The sequence below is a fragment of the Microcaecilia unicolor genome, chromosome 1, assembly GCF_901765095.1.
Source record: "Microcaecilia unicolor chromosome 1, aMicUni1.1, whole genome shotgun sequence".
In the NCBI taxonomy this organism is placed as follows: domain Eukaryota; kingdom Metazoa; phylum Chordata; class Amphibia; order Gymnophiona; family Siphonopidae; genus Microcaecilia; species Microcaecilia unicolor.
This window is the reverse complement of record NC_044031.1, coordinates 395223790-395251427: the sequence shown is the minus strand read 5'-3', so window position 1 is coordinate 395251427 and position 27638 is coordinate 395223790. Positions and strand designations below refer to the sequence as shown.

Here is a 27638-nt window from a genome sequence, read left to right as displayed (position 1 = left end):
GGGACTAGGCTTCTGGCATCAGCAAGTAAAAAGGAGATAGAGCAGCTTTTAAACTAGAAACTGGGGGAAAGGCTGACAGTTGTTCAAAAGTGCATGGTTCAGAACAATGTATCTTTCAAAGATATCACCAAAACAGGGAAGACAGGGTATCCTGATAGGTTGCAATACAGACCATAGTAGATCAGGAGGCATATTTGCAAAGCACATAGACTTATAAAGTTACATAGCAACCTATGGAACTTGTAAGTCTAAATGCTTTGAAAATTAACCCCCAGGTGTCTTTAAATAAAAAGCAGACCAAAGATTGCAAATTATCATTGCCAACTGCTGAGCAAGATGTAAATAGGAACAACAAACATGGATTGAAATTCCATGTGCAAAGGGGAAAAGGATAGTGATAGGAGTGTACTACCGTCCGCCTGGCCAGGACGAACAGACGGATGCGGAAATGTTAAAGGAAATCAGGGACGCAAACAAACTGGGCAACACAATAATAATGGGGGATTTCAATTACCCGCATATAGACTGGGTTAATGTAACATCTGTACACGCAAGGGACATAAGATTTCTTGATGAAATCAAGGACAGCTTCATGGAACAGCTAGTTCAGGAGCCGACAAGAGAAGGAAAAATACTAGACTTAGTCCTTAGTGGTGCTCATGATCTAGTGCAGGGGGTAACGATACGAGGGCCGCTTGATAACAGTGATCATAATATGATCGGTTTTGATATTGGCATTGAAGGAAGTGAAACTAGGAAATCAAGTACGCTAGCGTTTAACTATAGAAAAGGTGATTACGACAAAATGAGAAAAATGGTGAAAAAAAGACTGAAAGGAGCAGCTCGCAGAGTAAAAAACTTGCATCAGGCGTGGATGCTGTTTAAAAACACCATCCTGGAGGTTCAGGACAAATATATTCCACGTATTAGAAAAAAGGGAAAAAAGACTAAACGTCAGCCGGCGTGGCTAAACAGTAAGATAAAGGAAATCATTAGAGCCAAAAAACAATCCTTCAGAAAGTGGAGAAGAGAACCAACTGAAAGTAACAGGATAGATCATAAGGAATGCCAAGCCAAATGCAAAGCGGAGATAAGGAGGGCAAAAAAGGACTTTGAGAAGAAATTAGCGTTGGAAGCAAAAATACATAGTAAAAATTTTTTTAGATACATTAAAAGCAGGAAACCGGCCAAAGAGTCGGTTGGGCCGCTGGACGAAAATGGTGTTAAAGGGGCGATCAAGGAGGACAAAGCCGTAGCGGAGAAATTAAATGAATTCTTTGCTTCGGTCTTCACCGAGGAGGATTTGGGGGGGACACCGGTGCCGGAAAGAATATTTGAAGCGGGGGAGTCGGAGAAACTAAACAAATTCTCTGTAACCTTGGAGGATGTAATGGGTCAGTTCAGCAAGCTGAAGAGTAGTAAATCACCGGGACCTGATGGTATTCATCCCAGAGTATTAATAGAACTAAAAAATGAACTTGCGGAGCTACTGTTAGAAATATGCAATCTGTCCCTAAAATCGAGTGTAGTACCGGAAGACTGGAGGGTAGCCAATGTTACTCCGATTTTTAAGAAGGGTTCCAGAGGAGATCCGGGAAATTATAGACCGGTGAGTCTGACGTCGGTGCCGGGCAAGATGGTGGAGGCTATTATTAAGAATAAAATTGCAGAGCATATACAAAAACATGGACTGATGAGACAAAGTCAGCACGGATTTAGTGAAGGGAAGTCTTGCCTCACCAATCTAATGCATTTTTTTGAGGGGGTAAGCAAACATGTGGACAATGGGGAGCCGGTTGATATTGTATATCTGGATTTTCAGAAGGCGTTTGACAAAGTGCCGCACGAAAGACTCCTGAAGAAATTGCAGAGTCATGGAATCGGAGGTAGGGTATTATTATGGATTAAGAACTGGTTGAAAGATAGGAAGCAGAGAGTAGGATTGCGTGGCCAGTATTCTCAGTGGAGGAGGGTAGTTAGTGGGGTCCCGCAGGGGTCTGTGCTGGGTCCGTTGCTTTTTAATGTATTTATAAATGACCTAGAGATGGGAATAACTAGTGAGGTAATTAAATTCGCTGATGACACAAAATTATTCAGGGTCGTCAAGTCGCAGGAGGAATGTGAACGATTACAGGAGGACCTTGCGAGACTGGGAGAATGGGCGTGCAAGTGGCAGATGAAGTTCAATGTTGACAAGTGCAAAGTGATGCATGTGGGTAAGAGGAACCCGAATTATAGCTACGTCTTGCAAGGTTCCGCGTTAGGAGTTACGGATCAAGAAAGGGATCTGGGTGTCGTCGTCGATGATACGCTGAAACCTTCTGCTCAGTGTGCTGCTGCGGCTAGGAAAGCGAATAGAATGTTGGGTGTTATTAGGAAGGGTATGGAGTCCAGGTGTGCAGATGTTATAATGCCGTTGTATCGCTCCATGGTGCGACCGCACCTGGAGTATTGTGTTCAGTACTGGTCTCCGTATCTCAAAAAAGATATAGTAGAATTGGAAAAGGTACAGCGAAGGGCGACGAAAATGATAGTGGGGATGGGACGACTTTCCTACGAAGAGAGGCTGAGAAGGCTAGGGCTTTTCAGCTTGGAGAAGAGACGGCTGAGGGGAGATATGATAGAAGTGTATAAAATAATGAGTGGAATGGATCGGGTGGATGTGAAGCGACTGTTCACGCTATCCAAAAATACTAGGACTAGAGGGCATGAGTTGAAGCTACAGTGTGGTAAATTTAAAACGAATCGGAGAAAATTTTTCTTCACCCAACGTGTAATTAGACTCTGGAATTCGTTGCCGGAGAACGTGGTACGGGCGGTTAGCTTGACGGAGTTTAAAAAGGGGTTAGATAGATTCCTAAAGGACAAGTCCATAGACCGCTATTAAATGGACTTGGAAAAATTCCGCATTTTTAGGTATAACTTGTCTGGAATGTTTTTACGTTTGGGGAGCGTGCCAGGTGCCCTTGACCTGGATTGGCCACTGTCGGTGACAGGATGCTGGGCTAGATGGACCTTTGGTCTTTCCCAGTATGGCACTACTTATGTACTTATGTACTTATGTTTGAAATGTCTATATGTGAATGTCAGAAGCCTAAGAAATAAGATTGGAGAGTTAGAATATATTGCACTGCACTTAATGAAAAATTAGATATAATAGGCATCTCTGAGACCCGATGGAAGGAGGATAACTACTACTACTACTATTTAGCATTTTTATAGCGCTACAAGGCATACGCAGCGCTGCACAAACATAGAAGAAAGACAGTCCCTTCTCAAAGAGCTTACAATCTAATAGACAAAAAAAAAAATAAACCGTAATCAAATCAATTAATGTGAACGGGAAGGAAGAGAGGAGGGTAGGTGGAGGCGAGTGGTTACAAGTGGTTACGAGTCAAAAGCAATGTTAAAGAGGTGGGCTTTCAGTCTAGATTTAAAGGTGGCCAAGGATGGTGCAAGACGTAGGGGCTCAGGAAGTTTATTCCAGGCGTAGGGTGCAGCGAGACAGAAGGCGCGAAGTCTGGAGTTGGCAGTAGTGGAGAAGGGAACAGATAAGAAGGATTTATCCATGGAGCGGAGTGCACGGGAAGGGGTGTAAGGAAGGACGAGTGTGGAGAGATACTGGGGAGCAGCAGAGTGAGTACATTTATAGGTTAGTAGAAGAAGTTTGAACAGGATGCGAAAATGGATAGGGAGCCAGTGAAGGGTCTTGAGGACACTGTCATACCAGGATACAAATTATATCGTAGTGATAGAGTGCATCAAATTGGTGGAGGGGTACCATTGTATGTTAAGGAGGGCCTTGAATCAAAATAGATTGAAAGTTCTGCAGGACACAAAACACATCTTGGAATCTCTGTGGATAGAAATTCCATGTGTAACGGGGAAAAGGATAGTGCTAGGAGTGTACTACCGTCCACTTGGCCAGGATGGACAGACAGATGTAGAAAGTTATCAGAAATTAGGGAGGTTAACAAACTGGGGAACACAATAATAATGGGTGATTTCAATTCTCCGATATTGACTGGGTAAATGTAACATCAGGGCATGATAGGGAGGTAAAATTCTTTGACGAAATCAAGGAATTAATTATGGAGTAGCTGGTACAGGAGCCAACAAGAGCATGAAAAATTCTAGACCTAGTCTTTAGTGAAGTGCGTGATCTGGTGCAGGAGGTAATGGTGCTGGGGCCGCTTGATAACAGTGATCATAATATGATCAGATTTGATATCTTCTCTGAAGTAAGTATGTATAGGAAATCCAATATGTTAGTCTCCTTTTTGAAAGTTAAATGCTATGATAATAAGAAGTATGGTGAAAAAATATCTTAGAGGAGCAGCTGCGATGGTCAAAAATTTACATCAGGCATGGATGCTGTTCAAAAATACCATCTTGGAAGCCCAGACCAGTTATATTCCATGTATTAAAAAAAAGTTGAAGGAAGGGCAAATGACAGCCGGCATTGTTAAAAAGTGACGTGAAGGAAGCTATTACTGCTAAAAGAAAATCCTTCAGAAAATGGAAGAGGGATCCGACTAAAAATACTAAGAAACAGCATGAGGAAAGGAATGGCAAGTCAAATGCAAAGCGTTGGTAAGGAAGGCGAAGAGGGACTTTGAAAAAAAGAGGCAAAAACATATAGTAAAAACTTTTTTAGGTATATTAAAAGCAAGAAGCTGACAAAATCAGTTGGACCACTAGATGACCAAGGGGTAAAAGGGGCACTCAGGGAAGACAAAGCTATAACAGAGAGATTAAATTAATTATTTGCTTTGGTCTTCACTGACAAAGATTTGGGAGAGATATCGGTGCCAGAAATGGTATTCAAAGCTGAAGAGTCAGAGAAACTAAATGAAATCTGTATGAACCTGGAGGATGTAATGATGCAATTTGACAAATTGAAGAGTAGCAAATTGCCTGCACCAGATGGTATTCATCCCAGAGTACTGATAGAATTTAAAAATGAATTTACAGAACTATTGTTAGTAATATGTGATTTATCTTTAAAATCAAGCATGGTACCAGAAGATTGGAGGGTGACCAATGTAACGCCGATTTTTAAAAAAGGTTCCAGAGGTGATCTGGGAAACTATAGACTGGTGAGCCTGTTGTTGGTGCTGGGCAAAAAGGTTGATGCTATTAAAAAGAACAAAATATAAAGAGGATGGGATGACTTCCCTATGAGGAAAGGCTGAAACGGCTAGGGCTCTTCAGCTTGGAGAAAAGACAACTGAGGAGAGATATGATAGAGGTCTATAAAATAATGAATGGAGTGGAACAGGTAGACGTGAATCGCTTGTTTACTCTTTTCAAAAATAGTAGGATTAGGGAGCACGCAATGAAGCTACAAAGTAGTACATTTAAAACGAATCGGAGAAAATATTTCTTCACTCAATGTGTAATTAAACTTTGGAATTTGTTACTAGAGAATGTGGTAAAAGCAGTTAGCTTAGCGAGGTTTTAAAAAGGTTTTGATAAGCCATTATTAAAATGGACTTGGGAAAATCCACTGCTTATTTCTAGGATAAGCAGCATAAAATGTATTGTACTGTTATGGGATCTTGCCATGTGCTTGTGACCTGGATTGGCCACTGTTGGAAACAGGATACTGGGCTTGATGGACCTTCATTCTGTCCCATTATGGCAACACTTATGTACTAATGTAAAATTACAGAGCATATTCAAAAGCATGGATTAATGAGACAAAGCCAATGTGGATTTAGTGAAGGGAAATCTTGCCTCACCAATCTGTTAAATTTCTTTGAAGGGGTGAAGAAACTTGGATAAAGGTGAGCCTTTCGATATTGTGTATCCAGATTTTCAAAAGGCATTTGGCAAATTACATCATGAAAAACTCCAGAGGAAACTGGAGAGCCATGGGATAGGAGGTAGTGTTCTATTGTGGATTAAAAACTGGTTAAAATATAGAAAACAGAGAATAGGGTTAAATGGTTAGTATTCTCAATAGAGAATGGTAGATAGTGGGGTTCCTCAGGGGTCTGTGGTTGGACAGCAGCTTTTTAACATATTTATAAATAATGTAGAATTGGTAGTAATTAGTAAGGTAATTAAATTTGCTGACAACATAAAGTTATTGAAAGTTGTTAAATCACAAGAGGATTGTGAAAAATTACAAGAGGATCTTATGAGACTGGGCATCCAAATGACAGATGATGTAATGTGAGCAAGTGCAAAGTGATGCATGTAGGAAAGAGGAACCTGAAGTATAGTTATGTGTTTCAAGGTTTTACTTTAGGAGTCACTAACCAGGAAAGGGATCTAGGTGTCATCGTTGGTGATACGTTGAAACCCTCTGTTCATTGTGCGGTGGCGTCTAAGAAAGCAAATAGAATGTTAGGTATAATTGAGGATGTTATAATGCCTTTGTATTGCTCCATGCTGGGACTGCACCTCGAATAATGTGTGCAATTCTGGTCACCACATCTCAAAAAAGATATAGTGGAATTAGAAAAGGTACAGAGAAGAGCAATGAAAATGATAAAGGGGATGGGACAACTTCCCTATGAGGAAATGCTAAAGCATCTAGGGCTCTTCAGCATGGAGAAAAGATGGCTGAGGGGAGATGTGATAGAGGTCTATAAAATAATGAGTGGAGTGTAACGGGTAGATGTGATTCGCTTGTTTCCGCCTTCTAAAAATACTAGGACTAGAGGGCATGCAATGAAGCTACAAACTAGTAAATTTAAAACAAATTGGAGAAAATATTTCTTCACTCCACCTGTATTTAAACTGGAATTTGTTGCCAGAGAATGTAGTAAAAGCAGTTAGCGGGGTTTAAAAAGGTTTGGATATCTTCCTAAAAGAAGAGTTCATAAGCCATTATTAAGATGGGCTTGGGGAAAATCCACTGCTTATTTCTTGTATAAGCAGCATAAAATGTATTGTACTGTTTTGGGATCTGACCAGGTACTTGTAACCTGGATTGGCCACTGTTGGGAACAGGATTCTGGGTTTGATGGACATTTGGTCTGTCTCAGTATGGCAACACTTATGTTCTTAAATACAGTTTGTTTTTATATACTGCCCTTCAAACTGTACAACAAAGCAGATTACAATAAAAGAAAATTCAGAATAGAAAATAAATACAATAATAAGTATGTTAAGGAAATGGGAAAGCTAGTTTGAAGAGTAACATCACCAGCTTAGGAATTAAATTAGAGTACAGTTTCATGGAGTGTAGAGAGCAAAGCAAGAGGATTTCACAAACAGAAATTTGGGACTTATTGCAGTCTAATCTTAAATCCCTATACTGTTAGGCCATCATGAGGGTGAGTATGACGATTATTTATTGTAGGTGAGGAGTGGAGGAGTAGCCTAATGGTTAGTGCGTTAGGTTTTAATACTGGTAACCTGGGTTCCGTTCCTACTGCAGCTCTTTGTGACCTTGGGCAAGTCACTTAGGGGTCTTTCTAAAACTTAGCTCGAGTTATCTGCAGCAGGACCCATAGGAATAAAATGGACCCTGCTGCAGATAGCTCGATGTTTTGAGACCTGCCTTTCTCCTGTGGAACCTCCTCCTAGAACCATTTCAGCTCTGCCCAGAACCCTTCATCCCTGCGAGGCCTGTCTTCCGGTAGAGTATCGTGATTTTCAGGACGTTTTTGATGCACGGGAGGCAGATTCCCTCCCTCCCTCCCCATCGTCCCTTTTCCTATTGAACTGATTCCGGGCAAGATGCCCCCCAGAGGTAGATTATACGCTCTGTCCCAAGAGGAATCTACGGCCATGGCCATGCGGACTTACATTCAGGAGAATATCAAGGGGTTTATTCGACCTTCCTCCTCCTCTGCTGGAGCTGGATTTTTTTTTGTTTCCAAAAAGAACCGTTATCCTCTTTCTCTTATTCCTGAGTTATTTGACCGTCTTCAAGGAGCTGTTATTTTTACCAAGTTGGACCTCCGGGGCGGGGAGGGGGGGTGGAACGAGTGGAAGACGGCTTTTAATACTCATGAGGGTCACTTTGAGTATCGAGTCATGCCCTTCGGTCTCTGCAATGCTCCAGCTGTTTTTCAGACCATCAATTTTATTTTTCACGATCTATTATATTCATTCCGTCATTGTCTACCTGGATGATATTCTGGTCTTCTCTGCCTCTCTGGTGCTTCAGCGCATCCGGAATCATCGCCTTTTTGCCAAGTTGGAGAAGTGTGGCTTCCATCAGTCTGCTATTCCCTTTCTGGGGCATATTATCTCGGCTATCGGTCTACAGATGGATTCCGCTAAGCTTCAGGCTATCCAGGATTGGCCTGTCTCTCAAGGACTCCGGGCTCTGCAGCGTTTCTTGGGATTTGCCAATTACTACAGGCAGTTTATCCCACATTACTCTTTGATAACTGCTCCATTGACTGCTCTAAGAAAGGAGTTGATGTTTGGAATTGGTCCTCTGCTGCTCAGGAGGCCTTCTCTACCTTAAAGGCTGCTTTTTTGTCTGCTCCAGTGCTCCGTAGTCCAAATGTTGCTAAGCCTTTTATTGTTGAGGTAGATGCTTCATCTCTTGGAGTTGGAGCCTTGTTGTCGCAGTCTGCTCCTTCTGGTAAAAGACATCCCTGCTTCTTTTTCTCTAAAAAATTCTCCCCTGCAGAGCGCAACTGTACTATTGGGGACAGAGAGTTGTTGGCTCTGAAGCTCGCTTTTCAAGAATGGCAGTATCTCGTAGAGGGGGTTGCACATCTGATTACCATAATTACAAATCACAAGAACCTTCTTTACTTACAAGATGCTAAACGACTGAACCCTTGGCAGACCCGGTGGTCGCTTTTTTTTGCTCGCTTTGATTTCCACATGTTTTTTCGGCCTGCAGAGAAGAACGTACAGGCGGATGCGCTCTCTCGAGCCTTCAATGTGCCTGAAGAACCCGATAAGGTCTGTCCTATGCTGAATCCTGCTTGTATCCCCTCTACTGTGGTAGCCTCGACTTCTCTTAAAACCTCTGTTCCTGCTCGGGCCAGACGAAAGGTTCTTAGGTGGGGTCATTCCTCTGCCTTTGTTGGACATTTTGGATTCCGTAAGACTTATCATCTTATCTTTCGTTATTTCTGGTGGCCTCATATGGCTCAGGATATTCTGCAGTTTGTCTCTACTTGTCCCACCTGTGCTCACACCAAGTCTCCTCCCGGCAAGCAGTGGGGTCGTCTTCAACCCTTGCCTGTTCTCCACCAACCCTGGCAGGAGGTATCTATGGACTTTATAACTAATCTTCCTCACTCCCAGGGCAACACTATCATCTGGGTGGTTGTGGATCAATTTTCCCGCATGGCCCATTTTGTTCCTATGCGGGCCCTACCCTCCGCGGCTGCTGTTGCGTCCCATTTTGCCCACCATATTTTTCATCTGCATGGGTTGCCTCAACGCATCATCAGTGACAAGAGGTTCAATCTCGTTGGTTGTCAAGCGCTAATTGGCTTCCATATTCCATGCGCGTGCTTATACGGAGTCTTTCCTGCAGAGGAGCGGTCTTGAACTATGCATATAAGTGATTCTTGCACTTATCAGTGGTGCGCTGAACCGAAGTTTGTCCCCATAGAAATTGATGGTGCCAAAAACGGGACCGAAGTACGGCATGCAGTTAAACAGAGCGTGCTCTTATCCGACGTGCACTTAAATGGAGTACACTGTATTTCTCTTCGGTGTTCACGGAGGAAAATCCTGGAGAAGGACTGCGGTTGGCTGCCAAGGGAATGTCTGGGAATGGAGTGGATACTGCGCCGTTTACGGAAGAAAGAGTTTATAAACATCCAAACCAAAGTTTCATCGTGCTTGTCTGACATTGCTGTCTGGATGTCTCAACGCCACCTGAAATTAAACATGACCAAAACTGAGCTTCTCATTTTTCCCCCCCAAACCCACCTCCCCACTCCCTCCCCATTTTCTATTTCTGTTGATGGCTCTCTCATTCTCCCTGTCTCCTCAGCTCGAATCCTTGGGGTCATCTTTGACTCTTCTCTCTCCTTCTCCGCTCATATCCAGCAGATCGCCAAGATCTGTCGTTTCTTTCTTTACAACATCCGTAAAATCCGCCCCTTTCTTTTCGAGCACTCTACCAAAACCCTCATCCACACCCTTGTCACCTCTCGTTTAGACTACTGCAATCTGCTTCTTGCTGGCCTCCCACTTAGTCACCTCTCCCCTCTCCAATCGGTTCAAAACTCTGCTACCCATCTCGTCTTCCGCCAGGGTCGCTTTACTCATACTACCCCTCTCCTCAAGTCGTTTCACTGGCTCCCTATCCGTTTTCGCATCCTGTTCAAACTTCTTCTACTAACCTATAAATGTACTCACTCTGCTGCTCCCCAGTATCTCTCCACACTCGTCCTTCCCTACACCCCTTCCCGTGCACTCCGCTCCATGGATAAATCCTTCTTATCTGTTCCCTTCTCCACTACTGCCAACTCCAGACTTCGCGCCTTCTGTCTCGCTGCACCCTACGCCTGGAATAAACTTCCTGAGCCCCTACGTCTTGCCCCATCCTTGGCCACCTTTAAATCTAGACTGAAAGCCCACCTCTTTAACATTGCTTTTGACTTATAACCACTTGTAATCACTCGCCTCCACCTACCCTCCTCTCCTCCTTCCTGTACACATTAATTGATTTGATTTGCTTACTTTATTTTTTTGTCTATTAGATTGTAAGCTCTTTGAGCAGGGACTGTCTTTCTTCTATGTTTGTGCAGCGCTGCGTACGCCTTGTAGCGCTATAGAAATGCTAAATAGTAGTAGTAGTAGTAATAAACAGCATGAGAATCTGAAGGTGGACAAAGCTATGGGGCCGGATGGGATACATCCCAGGATACTGAAGGAGCTCAAAAAGGTCCTGGCGACACCTCTTAAAGATTTATTTAATACATCTTTAGAGACTAGAGAGGTTCCGCGAGATTGGAGATGAGCGGATGTGGTCCCTCTTCACAAATGTGGAGTCAGGGAAGAAGTGGGAAACTACAGACCGGTAAGTCTCACGTTGGTGGTAGGAAAAATAATGGAGTTGCTACTGAAAGAAAGGATAATTAACTACCTTGGAGTATTGTGTTCAGTTTTGGAGGCCGTATCTTGCTAAAGATGTAAAAAGACTGGAAGTGGTGCAAAAAAAAAAAGCTACAAAAATGGTATGGGATTTGCGTTGTAAACTGTACGAGGAGAGACTTGCTGACCTGAACATGTGTACCATGGAGGAAAGGAGAAACAGGGGTGACATGATACAGACGTTCAAATATTTGAAAGGTATTAATTCGCAAATGAACCTTTTCCGGAGATTGGAAGGCGGTAGAACTAGAGGACATGAATTGAGGTTGAAGGGGGGCAGACTCAGGACTAATGTCAGGAAGTATTTTTCACTGAGAGGGTGGTGGATATGTGGAACGCCCTCCGGCAGGAGGTGGTGGAGATGAAAACAGTAATGGAATTCAAACGCGCGTGGGATAAACACAAAGGAATCCTGTTTAGAAGGAATGGTTCTGTGGAATCTTAGCGGAGATTGGGTGGTGACGCCGGGAGTTGGGCACACTTCTATGGTCTACGCCATGATCGTGACTGAATTGATAGGGATGGGCTGGAGTGTAAATTTTGAGGGTCTTCGACGTTAGCTTCAGAACAGTACTGGGCAGACTTCTACAGTCTGTGCCCTGAGAATGACAAGGACAAATCAAACTCTGTTATACAAATAAAGTATCACATAATTGTACAGCGCTGCGTAACCCTAGTAGCGCTTTAGAAATGTTAAGTAGTAATACCATGTAAAATAAGTTTATCTTGTTTGGCAGACTGGATGGACCGTACAGGTCTTTATCTGACATCATTTACTATGTAACTATCCAACTTATTTTCAAAAGAGAAGGGCGCCCATCTTTCGACACAAATCGGGAGATGGCCGCCCTTCTCTCGGGTGCCCAAATCGACATAATCTTAATCCGATTATGGGCGCCCTCAACTGCTTTCCATCGCAGGGATGACCAAAGTTCAAGGGGGCGTGTCGGCAGCATACCGAAGGAGGGGCAGGGGTGTGGTTAAGAGATGGCCATCCTCGGCTAATAATGGAAAAAAGAAGGGCGTCCCTGACAAGCATTTGGCTGACTTTACTTGGTCCCTTTTTGTTCACGACCAAGCCTCGAAAAGGTGCTCGAACTGACCAGATGACCACCGGAGGGAATCGGGGATCACCTCCCCTTACTCCCCCAGTGGTCACCAACCCCCTCCCACCAAAAAAAAACCAAATTAAAAAACATTTTTTTCCAGCCTCTATGCCGGCCTCAAATGTTATACCCAGCTCCATCACAGCAGTATGCAGGTCCCTGGAGCAGTTTTAGTGAGTGCAGTGCACCTCAGGCAGGTGGACACAGGCCTGTTACACTTGTGGTGGTAAATGTTGAGCCTCCAAACGCCCCCAAACCCCACTGTACCTACATGTAGGTGCTCCCATTCATCCCTAAGGGCTATGGTAGTGGTGTACAGTTGTGGGGAGTGGTTTTTTTTTTGGGGGGGGGGGGGTTGGGGGGCTCAGCACACAAGGTAAGGGAGCTATGTACTGGGAGCAATTTATGAAATCCACTGCAGTGCCTCCTAGGGTGTCCGGTTGGTGTCCTGGCATGTCAGGGGGACCAGTGCATTATGAATGCTGGCTCCTCCCACGATCAAATGCCTTGGATTTGGTCGTTTTTGAGATGGGCGTCCTCTCTTTCCATTATCGGTGAAAACCGAGTTTGCATATCCCTAAGGTCGGCCTAAATGTTGGGATTTGGGCGGTCTGGACCGTATTATCGAAACGAAAGATTGGCGCCCATCTTGTTCCATAATCCGGTTGGCTCCGCCCCTTCCCTGGGCTGTCCCTGGAGATGGGTTTGATTATGCCCCTCCACGTTAAAAAGCAGCGGTCCCAGCACAGACCCCTGGGGAACCCAACTAACTACCCTTCTCCATTAAGAAAACTGACCATTTAACCCTACTCTCTGTTTTCTATCTTTTAACCACTATCTCCTATCTCATGACTCTCCAGTTTCCTCTAGAGTCTTTCATGGGGTAGTTTGTCAAATGCCTTTTGAAAATCCAGCCTACAAAATGGCTGAAAAAGAATAAATTTTGCGTTTTGTCAAGTCCTGGTGTGAGCTGTTCATGCAAGGAAGCCCACAAATGTCAGATTTGAAAGTGTTCTGTATGGAAGAGAGGGCTAGAATTCCTCAAGTGTGATGTGAAAGACTGATCAACAGTTACAGGAAACAGTTCAAGTTATTGCTGCTCAAAAAGGTGTTGCCAGTTTCTAAATGATGGATTCACATCCTTGTTCACAGAAGGATACTGATTAAGGGGCCCATGCAGAAACCTATCGCGGGCAGAAGTTCGAGATGAGCAATCATTGCACAGGGTGTCAGCTGCACAATGCAGAAAGGGGTTCAGTGCCAAAGTTAATTTGTGCAATAGACATTGGCACACATCATATTAAAATGCAAGTTAGAGGCCATTAGTTAATTGGCCACAAGACAGAATTTTAAAGGGATAATAACATAATCGCAACTTGAGAGATTTACCGCCAGATGTGTGGCGGCATAGAAGGGTTATTCGCAAGGATCCTTCCAGAACTGACCCCCCCCCCCCTTCCTTGATATAAAAGCACAAAATCCTGGTAGTCTAGTGGCCCAAATGCCCTCCCCCCTGCCTCCATCTTAAAAGAAGAAAAATACCTGGTAGGTCTAGTGTATCCCACCCCTCTCTGAATCACCCAGCCCCTTGTCACTCACCTCAAAAAGTTGAAAGGCAGGAGCCGAATTTGATAGACTACCCCAAGCAGTGTGTTGTAGTTCACACTATTTAGAATGACAGGCTGGAGGCAGGAGTGAGTGGGCATCGTTCCTGCCTCTCAACTTTTTGAGGTGGCTGACGTGTCCTGGGGGATTTGGGGAGGGAAATACACTAGACTACGAGGGATTTTTTTTTTAAGTCATGGTTGGGGGGAGGGGGCTGCTAGACTACCAGGGAATGTATGTTGGGGGGAACGGAGGGGGGGGGGGGTCAGGTCAGGGGTGGAAAGGGTCCACAAACATTTTTTGTGTATTGGGGGAGGAAGGGAAAAAGCCCACTCTGTTGGGTGGGGGGGGGAGGGGAGTTCATAACGGAAAGCTTATTTAAAAATTTTTTTTAATGTCCCCTTTCACTTCGTGAGCCAGTCACTGCTTAGGCTGTTATAGAAAGTGGGATATTTTAGCAATGAGCTGTAGATTACTGCCTCAGTATACATCACTTTTCTGACAGTGTGCACTTGTTAATGTGGTAGTAAATTGTATGCTCATTGATTACTGCATTGCCACAGTAAATGTTTTTGGTAATTTCACGGTAGAAGCCTCATACACAGCCATAGACGCACAGCCCTATCATGTGGCTTTCTGCAAAAACCACTGAATCTTTTAGTTGAATAAATAATCTAATTATATTCTTTTTGTCTTAGTTATTTATTTAGTTGAATGTTTTTCTTTCTTATTAGGATCTAATCGTATTTTAGAATATAAATTGTGCTACTACAGACCATCCTAGGTGGGGTTCACAAACTTTTTCACTATTCTTTGTGTGGGTTTTCACTGCATATGTACTTTTGCTGTTCTAGAAAGATATGTGTTTACAGTGCTTAAAAAAAGGTTTGTAAATTGCCTTCTAATACATTTCATTAGTGGAAGTTTATTTGTTTCATAGAAGGGAAAGATAAAGCTTGTGAGGAGATGTGCAGTTGGCTGCCATGATGGGATGTTGCTAAAACCTTAGAAAATCAGCAAGTGGTTTAGAAGAGTATTACTTTACACAGGCCTACGTTGCATCACTTTTCAAGAGTGGAATATTTGAGAGATATGTACAGTAGGTACTTGAAAATCCGTATCAGATTGTGGTTTATAATTTTCATGCACCCCTTCAAGGTAGTGGATGCTTTAAGTAGTCTGAAACCATCTGTGCACTGAAAGATGTGCTAGCTGAAACAGGCCTCAGGCTGTCAAATAGAGAAGTGCCACCAGGCATGACTTTCAGGCATTTTCACTTTAGGAAAGCAGTAGCATTTTCAGCAGTTTCTGATACCATAACAGAAAGCATCTACCATTCTAAATATAAACAGAGCATTTGAAGATCGCTACAGAACGCTATTGCAAATGCTGTTGTGTCTTTGAAGTGAGTGAATGAACTGGTACTGACACATCTGGACAGTAAATTAGTTGTGGTTTACTGTGCTAGAAAGATCTTACAATTGAACTGCACAAATACAGCTGTTCAATTTATTTATGTGTTGGCATCATGGTGGCATATGGGTTCTTCCAAGTAATATGTCATAGTAAGGACAAGACAACGAAAATAACCTTGGAGGGTATGCTTTTTCTTTGCATTCCTGAAATCATATTTATTGAAGAAACACAACAATAGCAGCACTGATGCCCCTACTTACATGTTTTGTCTCAGCGGAATTTGGTGCAAATAACAGAACTAGTCTGAGTATTATGGAATAATTTTCGATCCAAAGGGAGGCAATAATTAAAGTTTTGATCTTTAGCTTTGATGAATTTGTAGAATGCCAAAATTATTCAGTTGATTTTGTATTTTTCTCCAACAGGTTCTTCCTGGCTTGTTCATTGGAAATTTTAAAGGTATGACCAGTTTTTTAGTTTAGAAGCTAATATCTAATATGGTTTCTATACATAGGTTTGAGAAGTCCGGGCATATTTCAGATTCTTTCTTCTTCTTCTTATTATTATTATTTATTGCATTTGTGTCCCACATTTTCCCACCTATTTGCAGGCTCAATGTGGCTTACAGAGTTTTGTTATGACATAGTCATTCCAGGATATCAGGTACAGTAGATAATGTCCAAAGATTAAGTAAGAAGTGAGAAGGAAGGTGTTAGGTTGGTTAGTATAGAAGGTGGGCTTTTATAACTGGGTGGTTGGTGAGGTAGTTTTGTAAGGCTAAGGGTTCTCTTTGTAGGCCTTGTTGAAGAGATGTGTTTTCAGAGATTTGCGAAAGTCAGTTATTTCGTCAATGATAACTTCAGCAGGTTGGTTTTTTTAAAAAAAATCAGATCTACAAGAAATACGCATGAGATAAAATTGTATGTACTGGGTCTCCAATGTATGCAGATAATATCCTGCATATAATATATGTGAACCGCTTTGGTTGTACCCACAGAAAAGTGGTATATCACATCCATGGCCCATTCTGAATAGGACTAGTTTGGGAAGCCCTGAGGTATGTCATCCCATCATCCCTTCATATTCATATTGGTTGGTTTTGGTTGGTCTTCAGCTTCTATGCATGATTAAAAATTAAAAAAAAAAATCAACACAGAAGAAAAGACCTTTGCAAAGTCCAAATACAACGAAGCAAACATCAAAGCTGATAAAAATTACTCCTTTTGTCACCTTAGGTGTTGCTTTGTTGTGATTAAAAATTCAGCCACCTGTTTAATCTCTAGGCACTTGTAATTTCATTCATTTATTTAGGGTAAGAATTTGCCTTTCTGCAAAGAAAAGAAGACACTACCCAAAACAATGAACAATCGGTACTTCAGTCCCTTTCCATAAGGATCTTCAGAAAAGAAACAAACCATTTGAGCCAGTATTCAAAGGGAGTTATGCATTAGCCACGCAGGAGTAAATGCATAACTCCCTTATCCAGATATTTTGAAGAATTATCTATATAATATTCTGCTTATATTGGATAAAAAAAGGGCTTGATCGGGAGGAGCCGATGCCTATTTAGATAGGGGCAATATTTAGCTGCTAACTGGATAAGTTATCTGAATAGATATAGGCCTACTCAATAGCAGGTCTAAAATCTGGGTAGATCCATTGCCGCTACTGATAATATTCAGCCCTTCTAATTATCTGGATGATGGTGCTGCATATTCCAAATTAGTTAAGTTCTGGTTGAAAAAGTGGGCCATCCTCTAGGACAGCCATTCCCAACCTAGTCCTCGAGGCATACCTAGTCCTATCAGGTTTTTAGGATATCTATAATGAATATTCACGAGTTAGATTTGCATGCAATTGAGGCAGTGCATGCAGATCTAACTTGTGCATATTCATTTTAGATATCCTGAAAACCCAGTGGTACTGGGCTGGGAATGGTTGCTCTAGGATAGCAGATATTTTGTGTTGGTTTGCTTTCCCTTTCTTTTCTCTTCTTGGAATTTTTTTAAACAGCTCTTGTGTTTTCTCTTATGTTTTATTTTTGTGTAGTGGATGCACTATATCTTCACTCCATCTTCTCAAGACCAGTCTAGACCAATGGGTTGTGCTCTCCTACCAGCAGTAGGAAACAAGACAACTGTTCACCTTCCCTGTATATATTGAGACAGTGGGAAGGCTGATCAGTATTGTCTTCTCAGGTACAGCAAGAAAGAAAAGTAATAGGTTGTAGTAGAAGAGGCCCCTTTTGTGGTCTGCTTTTGCTGTGGAACTAGGGCTGAGGCCTGGGAATTATAATCTGGGCAGTGACCTGGTAGGTTGTTTTTATTTCCCCCTTGGGATTAGTGATAGCAGTTTTTGAGATCAGGCAGGAACCCTTTTTCTAAATGTCTCTCTGCTTGTAGATGATAGAGGGGCATTTTTGATATGACGTCTAAATCAGATTTTGGATGTTTTGCTGAAAACATCCAAAAGTCAAGTAGCGAACATAGCGATTTTTGAACCAGAAAAAATCTTTTTTTTCGAAAATGGCCACTTGGTAGATGTTTTTGAGCTTGGTGTGTCTATTTTAGCATTTTGGGGGGTGGGGGGGGAAAGTCCAAGGGAAAAATTCATAAAAACAAGCCTTTGGGATGTGTGTGTGTGTGGGGGGGGGGGGGGGGGGGGGCGCACTGCAGCATTTTTAGAATAGCCACACAGACATATTTCAGTTACTAAACTGAAAAAATAAAATCATTTTTCTCATCTTTGTTTGGTGACATTTGTCTCATCTTGTTCCTTGCCTTTGGCTCTATTTCTCTCTGTCTGTGCTCTGAACTCTGTTTCCAAGGCATCCTGTCAATACTTTTTCTTTTCTTTTCTCTCTTCTCCTCCTTTCTTCTTCTCTTCTGCTCTATATCTCTTTCACATTCAACTTTTTCCCATTTTTCTTCCTCCTGAAATCTATCTAGTTTCTACCTCTTATTCTCTGCCCCTCCCCTGTCCTCCATGGGCACCATGTCCTCCCTTCCCATCCCCTCCAATGGCACCCTCTTCTTTGTTTGCTTGTACTGGAAATGGTTTTCAAGGGTGGTGATGTGGAGGAACACAAAGAAATCTCTGTTAACCTGGAAGATGTAGGGAGTCAAATTGACAAAGAGTAGTAAATCACCTGGACCGGATGGCATACATCCAAGGGCACTGAACTCAAGCATGAAATTGCTGATCTGCTGTTAATAATATGTAACCTGTCTTTAAAATCGTCCATAGCACCTGAAGATTGGAGGGTGACCAATGTGACGCTGATTTTTAAAAAGGGTTCCAGGGGTGATCCTGGAAATTACAGACCGGTAAACCCAATGCTTTTTTTGCCCCCGGCAAGTCCTGCACTTCCTCTCAGTCCCCTACTTACTTTGCTTTTAAGACTCAGCAGCGTGAACGGTGCAGTCAGCGATTGAAAGAGGCTGTCAGCATTGGTGCTTCCCTCTGCGAGTCCCGCCTATGTTGTTTCAACTTCCTGTTTCCGCATAGGCGGGACTCGCAGAGGGAAGCTCTGAGGCTGACAGCCTCTTTCAATCGCTGCCTGCACCGTTCGCGCTGCCGAGTCCGACGCTGGCAGGCAGTGGAGAAGGAGGATGGGCTGGGAGGAGGATGGACTGGAAGAAGAATTGCTGGACATGGGAGAGGGGAGGGCAGGGGAGAGAGGAGAATCACTGGGCATGGATAGGAGGGGAGGGCAGGGCAGGGGAGAGATGAAAATCGCTGGGCGTGGATGGGAGGGGAGGGCAGGGAAGAGAGAATTGCTGGACATGGATGGGAGGGGAGGGCAGGGGAGAGAGGAGAATTGCTGGGCATGGAGGGGAGGGCAGGGGAGAGAGGAGAATCGCTGGATATGGTTGGGAGGGCAGGGGAGAGAGGAGAATCACGGGACATGGATGAGGGGGCAGGGGAGAGAGGAGAATCGCTGGACATGGAAAAGAGGAGAATCGCTGGACATGGATGGGAGAGGAGGGCAGAGGAGAGAGGAGAATCACTGGACGTGGATGGAAGGGGAGGGCAGGGAAGAGAAAATTGCTGGGCATGGATGGGATGGGAGGGTAGGGGAGAGGGGAGAATAGCTGGAATGGAAAAGAGGAGAATCGCTGGACATGGATGGGAGAGGAGGGCAGGGAAGAGAGAATCACTGGACATGGATGGGAGAGGAGGCCAGGGAAGAGAGAGTCACTGGACATGGATGGGAGGAGAGGCCAGGGAAGAGAGAATTGCTGGACATGGATGGGAGGAGAGGGCAGGGGAGAGAGGAGAATTGCTGGACATGGATGGGAGGGCAGGGGAGAGAGGAGAATCGCTGAACATGGATGGGAGGGGAGAGCAGGGGAGAGGAGAATCGTTGGGCATGGAAAAGAGGAGAATTGCTGGACGTGGATGGGAGGGCAGGGGAGAGAGGAGAATCGCTGGGCATGGAAAAAAGGAGAATTGCTGTACATGGATTGGAGGGGTGGGCAGGGGAAAGATGAGAATTGCTGGACTGGGAGGGGAGGGCAGGGGAGAGAGGAGAATTGCTGGACATGGATGGAGAGGAGAACAGGAGATAGAGGAGAATTGCTGGACATAGATGGATGGAGGGGTTGGTGGGGAGAGAGGAGAAATGCTGGACGGGTGGAGGAGAGTGGAGAGAGAATTATTGCTTTATATGGATACAGGGAAGGGAAGAGAGGAGAAATGCTGGACATGGATGGAGGGGAGGAGAGGGGAGAAGTGCTGGACATTGATGGAGGGGTGGAAAGAAAAAGAAGATGCACATGGATGGAGATGAGGGAAAGAGAAGAAAGGAGAAAAACTGCACATGGATGGAGAAAATAGGCAAAACTGGATCCACATTATACCTCCTCGAGTCAGTTCCACGGAGGAGGACCCAGTTTTTACTTATGGATGTATGGCAAGAAATGAAGAAGAAAGGAGGAAAGTAAAGAAATAAATGGAAATGAAGCTCTGGACACAGAGTTAAGGGAACAGATAGAGAGCAGCAGAATCAGAGACTGGGATGGATAGAAAAACAAAGTCACCAGACAACAAAGGTAGAAAAATCATTTTATTTTCATTTTAGTGTTTGAAATATGTCCAATTTGAGAATTTACATATGCTGTCTTATTTTGCACTGGGTATACTGGAGTTGTAACAGCTTACAGAAATTATTTCTGATGAAAAAAAATCACGTTATTTTTTTCTCCTATACTAGTATAATATTTTCAATGATGTCTGTTTATATGCGCCATTGCTGGTGTAAGGGGTGTGGCTAATATGGGTGTGGCTATCATAGGGGTGGAGCCATATGTGGTGACCCCGCCCATAAAGAGTACTGGCACCTTTTTTTCTACAAAAAAAAGCACTGGGTAAACCTGACGTCTGTGCAAGGCAAAATAGTGGAAACTGTTATAAAGAATAAAATTACAGAACTCATAGACAAACATAGTTTAATGGGACAGAGTCAGCATAGATTCAGCCAAGGGAAGTCTTGCCTCACCAATTTGCTTCATTTCTTTGAAGGCGTGAATAAACATGTGGATAAAGGTGAGCCAGTTGATGTAGTATATCTAGATTTTCAGAAAGCTTTTGATAAAGTTCCTCATGAGAGACTCCTGAGAAAGTTAGAGCCATTGGATAGGAGGCAAGGTTCTGGTGTGGATTAGGAATTGGTTATTGGATAGAAAACAGAGGGTACGGTTAAATGGTTTATTTCTCTCAATGGAGGAGGGTGAACAGTGGAGTGCCATAGGGATCTGTACTGGGACTGGTGCTATTTAACGTATTTATAAGTGATATGGAAATCGGAACGACGAGTGTGGTGATTACATTTGCAGATGACACAAAACTTTTCAAGGTTGTTAAAACACGTGTGGACTGTGAAATATTGCAGGAAGACCTTAGGAAATTGGAAGACTGGGCATCCAAATGACAGATGAATTTTAATGTAGATAAATGTAAAAGTGATGCAAACTGAAAAGAATAATCTGAATCATAGTTACCTGATGCTAGGGGTCCACCTTGGGGGTCAGCACTCAAGAAAAAGATCTAGGTGTTGTCGTAGATAATACACTGAAATCTTCTGCTCAGTGTACAGCGGCAGCCAAAAAAGGCAAACAGAATGCTAGGAAGTATTAGGAAAGGGATGGTGAATAATACCAAAAATTCTATAATGCCTCTGTATCGCTCCATGGTGTGACATCACCTTGAGTATTGCATTCAGTTCTGGTCGCCGTATCTCAAAAAAGATATAGCGGAATTAGAAAAGGTTCAAAGAAGAGCGACCAAAATGATAAAGGGGATGGAACTCCTCTCGTATGAGGAAAGGCTAAAGAGGTTAGGGCTGTTCAGCTTGAAAAAGAGACGGTTGAGGGGAGATATGATTGAGGTCTACAAAATCTTGAGTAGTGTAGAATGAGTAGAAGTAAATCGATTTTTTTTACTTGTTCCAAAAGTACAAAGACTAGAGGACACTCAAGGAAGTTACCCCAGAAATAAAATAGGAGGAAATATTTTTTTCACTAAATTAATAGTTAAGCTCTGGAACTCTTTGCCAGGTATGCTAACCACTTTTACCACTCCCTCTGGCAAAAAGTGGTTAGCATATCTGGGTTTAAAAAAGGTTTGGACACGTTCCTGGAAGAAAAGTTCATAGTCTGCTATTGAAACACATGGGGAAGCAATTGCTTGCCCTGGGATTTGTAGCATGGAGTGTTGCAATGATTTGGGTTTCTGCCAGGTACTTGTGACCTGGCTTGGCCAGTATTGGAAGCAGAATACTGGGCTAGATGGACCATTGGTCTGACCCAGTATGGCTACTCTTATGTTGTTGCTTCACCCCCCTCTCATTCTTCTCTTCCTCCCCCCCCCCCCCCCATCCGGATCTCTCTCTGTTCTTTCTCCTGCAGGTGCTGGCATATCTGCCTGTCTCTCCCCTCCCCTTCACTCAGGCATCTGACTGGTTTCCCTTTATGGTTTGCAGGACCAGACACACATTACATCTCTATAGCCGGGAGCCCTCAGGATGTGGGAGCTACAGAGGGAGGAGCAGTGTGTGTCTAGTACTGCAGATTGTAAAGGCAAGCTTGGAGGGCTGCCAGGGGGAGGAAGAGGGAGAATGAGAGATGCTGGAGTGCGTATGTAATGGTGGCAGGAGAGAAAGATACTGGAAGGAGGAAGCTGAGAGAAATGAGATACAAGTAGTTGTGGCAAGGAGTAGGGAGCTCAATGCTATTAACATGTTAAAATTATTATCATGAGTTAAAATTTTAACATGTTAAGTGTGCAGACCTAGTAAACTATTGAAAAGTGTTGGCTCTGTTTCTTGTATCTCTGACCCATAGATTATGTAACGGGCTGGTGAACCCTTTGGCTATGTGAGATAGTGGTTATGTATGTGGCCTGGGTGAAGGGTATGGATAGTAGGAAGAGGATATAGGAGTGAGTTAGTGGATTTTGGGATAAAATGAATAATACAAATTATAAGCTGTTCTAAATTGATTGAAATGTTGCATTAAAATATGCGCATAGTTATTACTGTGCTAATGTAATTTTGGAATAATGGTTCAATAAACAGAGATTAAAATATTAATACTTAATTGATTTCCTTGAGTCCTTCCAAACTAGTCCAGAAATTCACCCAAGGGCATTTAGATGATGGCAGGAAAGTGGCAGAATTAAGTTAACCACAGATAGACAGACAGTGGCTTGCAGGACCAGTATGATAAAACTCTCAGGTTCATGAGAAGGGTTTGGGGGACCAGCAGGCTGGTGCAGGAAAAAAAAGTAAAGGATGAGATAAAGAGCACACATAGGAATGGATAGAAGTGGGGAGAAAAGACTAAAAGCTGTGTGACCTGGAATTATTGACTTCCCTGCTGCACCAGCATAAATCCCATCTGGTAGAAGAGCTTAGTTCATGGGTCTGGAATGTTCTGGCAGGGCTTGAGAAAAAACAATTACTATGTAAGCATACCTTCCATATCATCAAGCTGATCAATCCATAGACTGGTGGGTTGTGTCCATCTACCAGCAGGTGGAGATAGAGAGCAAACTTTTGCCTCCCTATATGTGGTCATGTGCTGCCGGAAACTCCCCAGTATGTTCTCTATCTCAGCAGGTGGTGGTCACACACAGCAGCAGCTCTGGCTAGGCCTCCAAGCCTAATTTTTAGGTTTTGTTGAGTGCCTGGGGTTGAGGGCTCTTTTGAGCAAGTGCAAACCTGGTGGTGCCAGGTCCCTCCTTTTCTCCCCCCTCCCGCTGGCTCCGTTTAAAAAAAAAAAAAAAAAAAAGTTTTAAACGTCCTTAAAGGCGTTTATTTCGACGTTTATTTAAACGTTCATTGCAGCTACTCACTGGGACACCAGTTCGTTACAGCTCGGAGCGGACAGCAGGTAATTTTTACCTTTTATAGCGGGCAGGGGGTTCCCCGATTCTTCTCCTCGTGGCATATGGCGTCGGAGGGCGAGGGCGCAAAGGGTCGCTCCCCGGATCGCTTGAGCGCTTCTAGAGGGGATGCGGGGGTCTTACAGCCTGATTCGCCCTTGTTGGGTGACAGTTTCGTGACCGATGAATGTCCCGGTCCTTCCTCCGGCGTGGCGGTTTTTCCCGCCATAAACGCCCATCCCCCGCTCCTCGCCTCCGCCATCTTGGCCGGCCATGCGGCTCGGACGGCTTCTTCGTGGGCCGCCCTTGAGGTTGGAGACATTAATGCCATGAACGCCCTTAATTTGGGCGACGGCACAAAAGCGGCTAAAGTTAAGCGCCGTTCTTCCCGCGCGGCTCCTTTGCGGAGTGTCGCGCCGGACGCCATTTTGGATGCGCAGCATGTCTCTCCCCCGCTCTTGCGAGCGCCGGTTGAGGGTGCGTCTAGGGCTGTTGCCCAGGCTGCGGAAGTGCACAGTCTGGGGGGTTTCTCCCCCGAGTTTGTTTTGCTGCTGCATCAGGCTTTCCTCATGCAAAACGCTGCCCCTGCTCCCTCGTCTGGTAAAGAGGTTGAGGTTCCCAGAGGTAAACGCCCTCGGGTTGATTCCCAGGCCTTGGAGGACTTTGTCTCCTCCGATGTAGATGAGGGCAGCGTGTCTGAGGTCTCCCAACGGTCCTTTGCGGATTCCTTGGAGGAGACGGATCCCCGCTCGGATGGAGCGGATGACCCCTCTGCAGCGCGGCTTTTTAGCCCAGAGGATTTGCCCAACCTGTTGTTACAGGCCATGGACACTTTGAAGATTTCCTCTCCGGAGGACGTCTCTCCCTCAGCCCCTGTTGGCTCTGCCATTATGCTGGGGACGAAGCGCCCGCCTAGAACCTTCCACGTGCATGATGCCATGCACACCTTAATTTCGGCTCAATGGGATGTCCCGGAAGCGAGCCTTAAAGTGGCTAGGGCTATGTCCCGCCTCTGGCTGTGAGTGAACGTGAGGCCTATCTGTGGCCTACCGTGGATTCTTTAATCACTGCGGTGACTAAGAAAACGGCGTTGCCGGTGGAAGGTGGCACGGCCCTAAAGGACGCCCAAGACAGAAGATTGGAGGCGGCCTTAAGGTCGTCCTTTGAGGCGGCTGCTTTAAGTTTGCAGGCCTCAGTTTGCGGCTCCTATGTGGCCAGGGCGCGCCTGACTATGGTGCAGCGGGCTTCCCCCTCGGATCATTCTTTGAGGGCTGATTGGCCGGCCCTGGAATCGGGCTTAGCCTATTTGGCAGACTTGCTGTATGATGTCTTGAGGGCCTCAGCTAAAGGCATGGCTCAGACAATCTCTGCGCGGCGGTGGCTTTGGCTGAAACATTGGTCTGCTGACCACGCCTCTAAATCCCGCCTGGCTAGATTGCCTTTTAAAGGCAAGCTGCTCTTTGGGGTCGAGCTGGACAAAATCATGACCGATCTCGGCACGTCTAAGGGCAAGAAATTACCAGAGGTCAGGGCTCGGGCTAGTACTCGTCCCGGTACCTCCAGAGGACGGTTGCAGGAAGCCCGTCGGTACCGCCCGGGCAAGTCGGGTTCCTCTGCCCCCTCTTCCTTCAAGAGGAATTTCTCCCCCAAGCAGCATTCCTTTCGCAGAGACCGCCGTCCCGGAGGTGCTTCCTCCGGTCCTCCCCCAGGGTCTCGTACCCAATGACGGGGCCTTGGTCCACGCCCCAGTGCAGATTGGAGGACGGCTGTCCTCGTTTCTGGGCGAGTGGACCACAATAACTTCAGACGCGTGGGTGCTGGAAGTCATCAGAGACGGCTACAAGCTAGAGTTCTGCCGACCCTTAAAAGACGGGTTTGTACTCTCTCCCTGCAAGTCTCCGGTCAAAGCTGTGGCAGTGCAGCAGACCTTGGACAATCTGATCCGCCTGGGCGCGGTCGTTCCTGTGCCAGAAAGTCAGCTTGGCAAGGGACGTTACTCCATTTACTTTGTGGTACCAAAGAAAGGAGGTTCTGTCCGGCCTATCCTCGACCTCAAAGGGGTCAATCGGGCCTTGAAAGTGCGGCACTTTCGCATGGAGACTCTCCGCTCTGTTATAGCGGCAGTGAAGGCAGGAGAGTTCTTGGCTTCCTTGGACATCAAGGAAGCGTACCTGCATATTCCCATCTGGCCTCCTCATCAACGCTTCCTGCGTTTTGCAGTCCTGGGACGACACTTCCAGTTCAGAGCCCTCCCATTCGGGTTGGCTACTGCTCCGCGGACCTTTTCCAAAGTAATGGTGGTCATCGCGGCCTTCCTACGAAAGGAAGGGATACAAGTCCATCCTTATCTGGACGACTGGTTGATCCGAGCCCCCTCTTATGCAGAGTGCGGCAAAGCTGTGGACCGGGTAGTTGCTCTTTTGAGCTCCCTGGGATGGATCATCAACTGGGAGAAGAGCCAGCTGCGCCCGACTCAGTCCCTGGAGTACCTGGGAGTTCGATTCGACACCCAAGTGGGCAGAGTGTTCCTGCCAGACAATCGGATTGTCAAACTTCAGGCTCAGGTGGACCAGTTCCTGGGAGCCTCTCCTCTTCGGGCTTGGGACTGTGTGCAGCTGTTGGGCTCTATGACGGCCACGATGGAAGTAGTGCCCTGGGCCAGGGCTCATATGAGACCACTTCAACACTCTTTGCTGCAGCGCTGGACTCCGATGTCGGAGGATTATGCTGTGCGACTTCCCTTGGACCCAGCAGTGCGCAAGGCGCTGAGCTGGTGGATGCAGACAGACAAATTGTCTGCGGGAATGCCTCTGGTGACCCCAGAGTGGATTGTCGTCACGACGGACGCCTCTTTGTCGGGCTGGGGAGCCCACTGCTTGGGAAGGACAGCGCAGGGGCTCTGGTCTCCTGCAGAGGCAAAGTGGTCTATCAACCTCCTGGAACTCAGAGCCATTCGGTTGGCGCTTTTGGAGTTCATCCCGGTACTGGTGTGGAAGCCTGTACGGGTCCTGTCGGACAATGCCACGGCTGTGGCCTATGTCAACCGCCAGGGAGGTACCAAGAGCGCCCCTCTAGCCAAGGAGGCTATGTATCTCTGCCAGTGGGCAGAAGCGAACCTGGAGCAGCTTTCAGCGGCCCACATTGCCGGAGTCATGAATGTCAAGGCGGACTTTCTCAGTCGCCATACCTTGGAGCCCGGAGAGTGGCAGCTATCTGCTCAGGCGTTCTTGGACATCGCGAAGCGCTGGGGCCAGCCGAGCCTAGATCTGATGGCGTCATCGGCCAATTGCCAAGTGCCGCGCTTCTTCAGCAGAGGACGGGACCCTCGATCCCTGGGAGTAGATGCTCTTCTCCAACAGTGGCCGACACAAGAGCTCCTCTATGTGTTCCCGCCCTGGCCCATGTTGGGCAGGGTGCTAGACCGGGTGGCAAAGCATCCCGGCAGGGTAATCCTGGTGGGTCCGGATTGGCCCAGGCGTCCCTGGTATGCGGACTTGATCAGGCTCTCAGTGGACGATCCTCTGCGACTGCCAGTGGAACAGGGCCTGTTACATCAGGGTCCCGTGGTGATGGAGGATCCCTCCCCCTTTGGTCTTACGGCCTGGCTATTGAGCGGCAGCGTCTGAGGAAGAAGGGCTTCTCAGACAAGGTCATCGCCACTATGCTGAGAGCGAGGAAGCGCTCTACTTCTACTGCTTACGCCAGGGTTTGGCGTATCTTTGCAGCGTGGTGTGAAGCAGGCTCTCTTTCTCCCTTCACTGCTCCAATTTCTTCAGTGTTGGCGTTCCTGCAAGAAGGTCTGGAGAAAGGCCTGTCGCTCAGTTCCCTTAAAGTCCAGGTAGCGGCTCTGGCTTGCTTCAGGGGCCGCCTGAAGGGTGCTTCCCTGGCTTCACAGCCAGATGTGGTGCGCTTTCTCAAGGGAGTTAATCACCTGCGCCCTCCTCTGCACTCAGTGGTGCCTGCGTGGAATCTCAACCTGGTGCTAAGAGCATTGCAGAAGCCGCCTTTTGAACCCTTGTCGAGGGCATCTCTGAAAGACCTGACGTTGAAAGCAGTCTTTTTGGTGGCTATCACTTCAGCCAGAAGAGT

At 45.5% G+C, this 27638-nt stretch overlaps 1 protein-coding gene across 2 annotated transcripts in view; it reads left to right on the top strand.

Moving 5' to 3' along the window:
* Positions 1–27638, top strand: part of DUSP22 (dual specificity phosphatase 22) — a 231116-nt gene that overhangs the window by 12160 nt on the left and 191318 nt on the right. Inside the window, exon 2 of one of the 2 annotated variants that reach the window (XM_030210952.1) lies at positions 15590–15623. In XM_030210952.1, the coding sequence (XP_030066812.1) occupies positions 15590–15623 (34 nt within the window). Of the gene's footprint in view, positions 1–15589; positions 15624–27638 lie in introns of those variants that run through there. The other variant, XM_030210957.1, reaches the window with a different exon arrangement.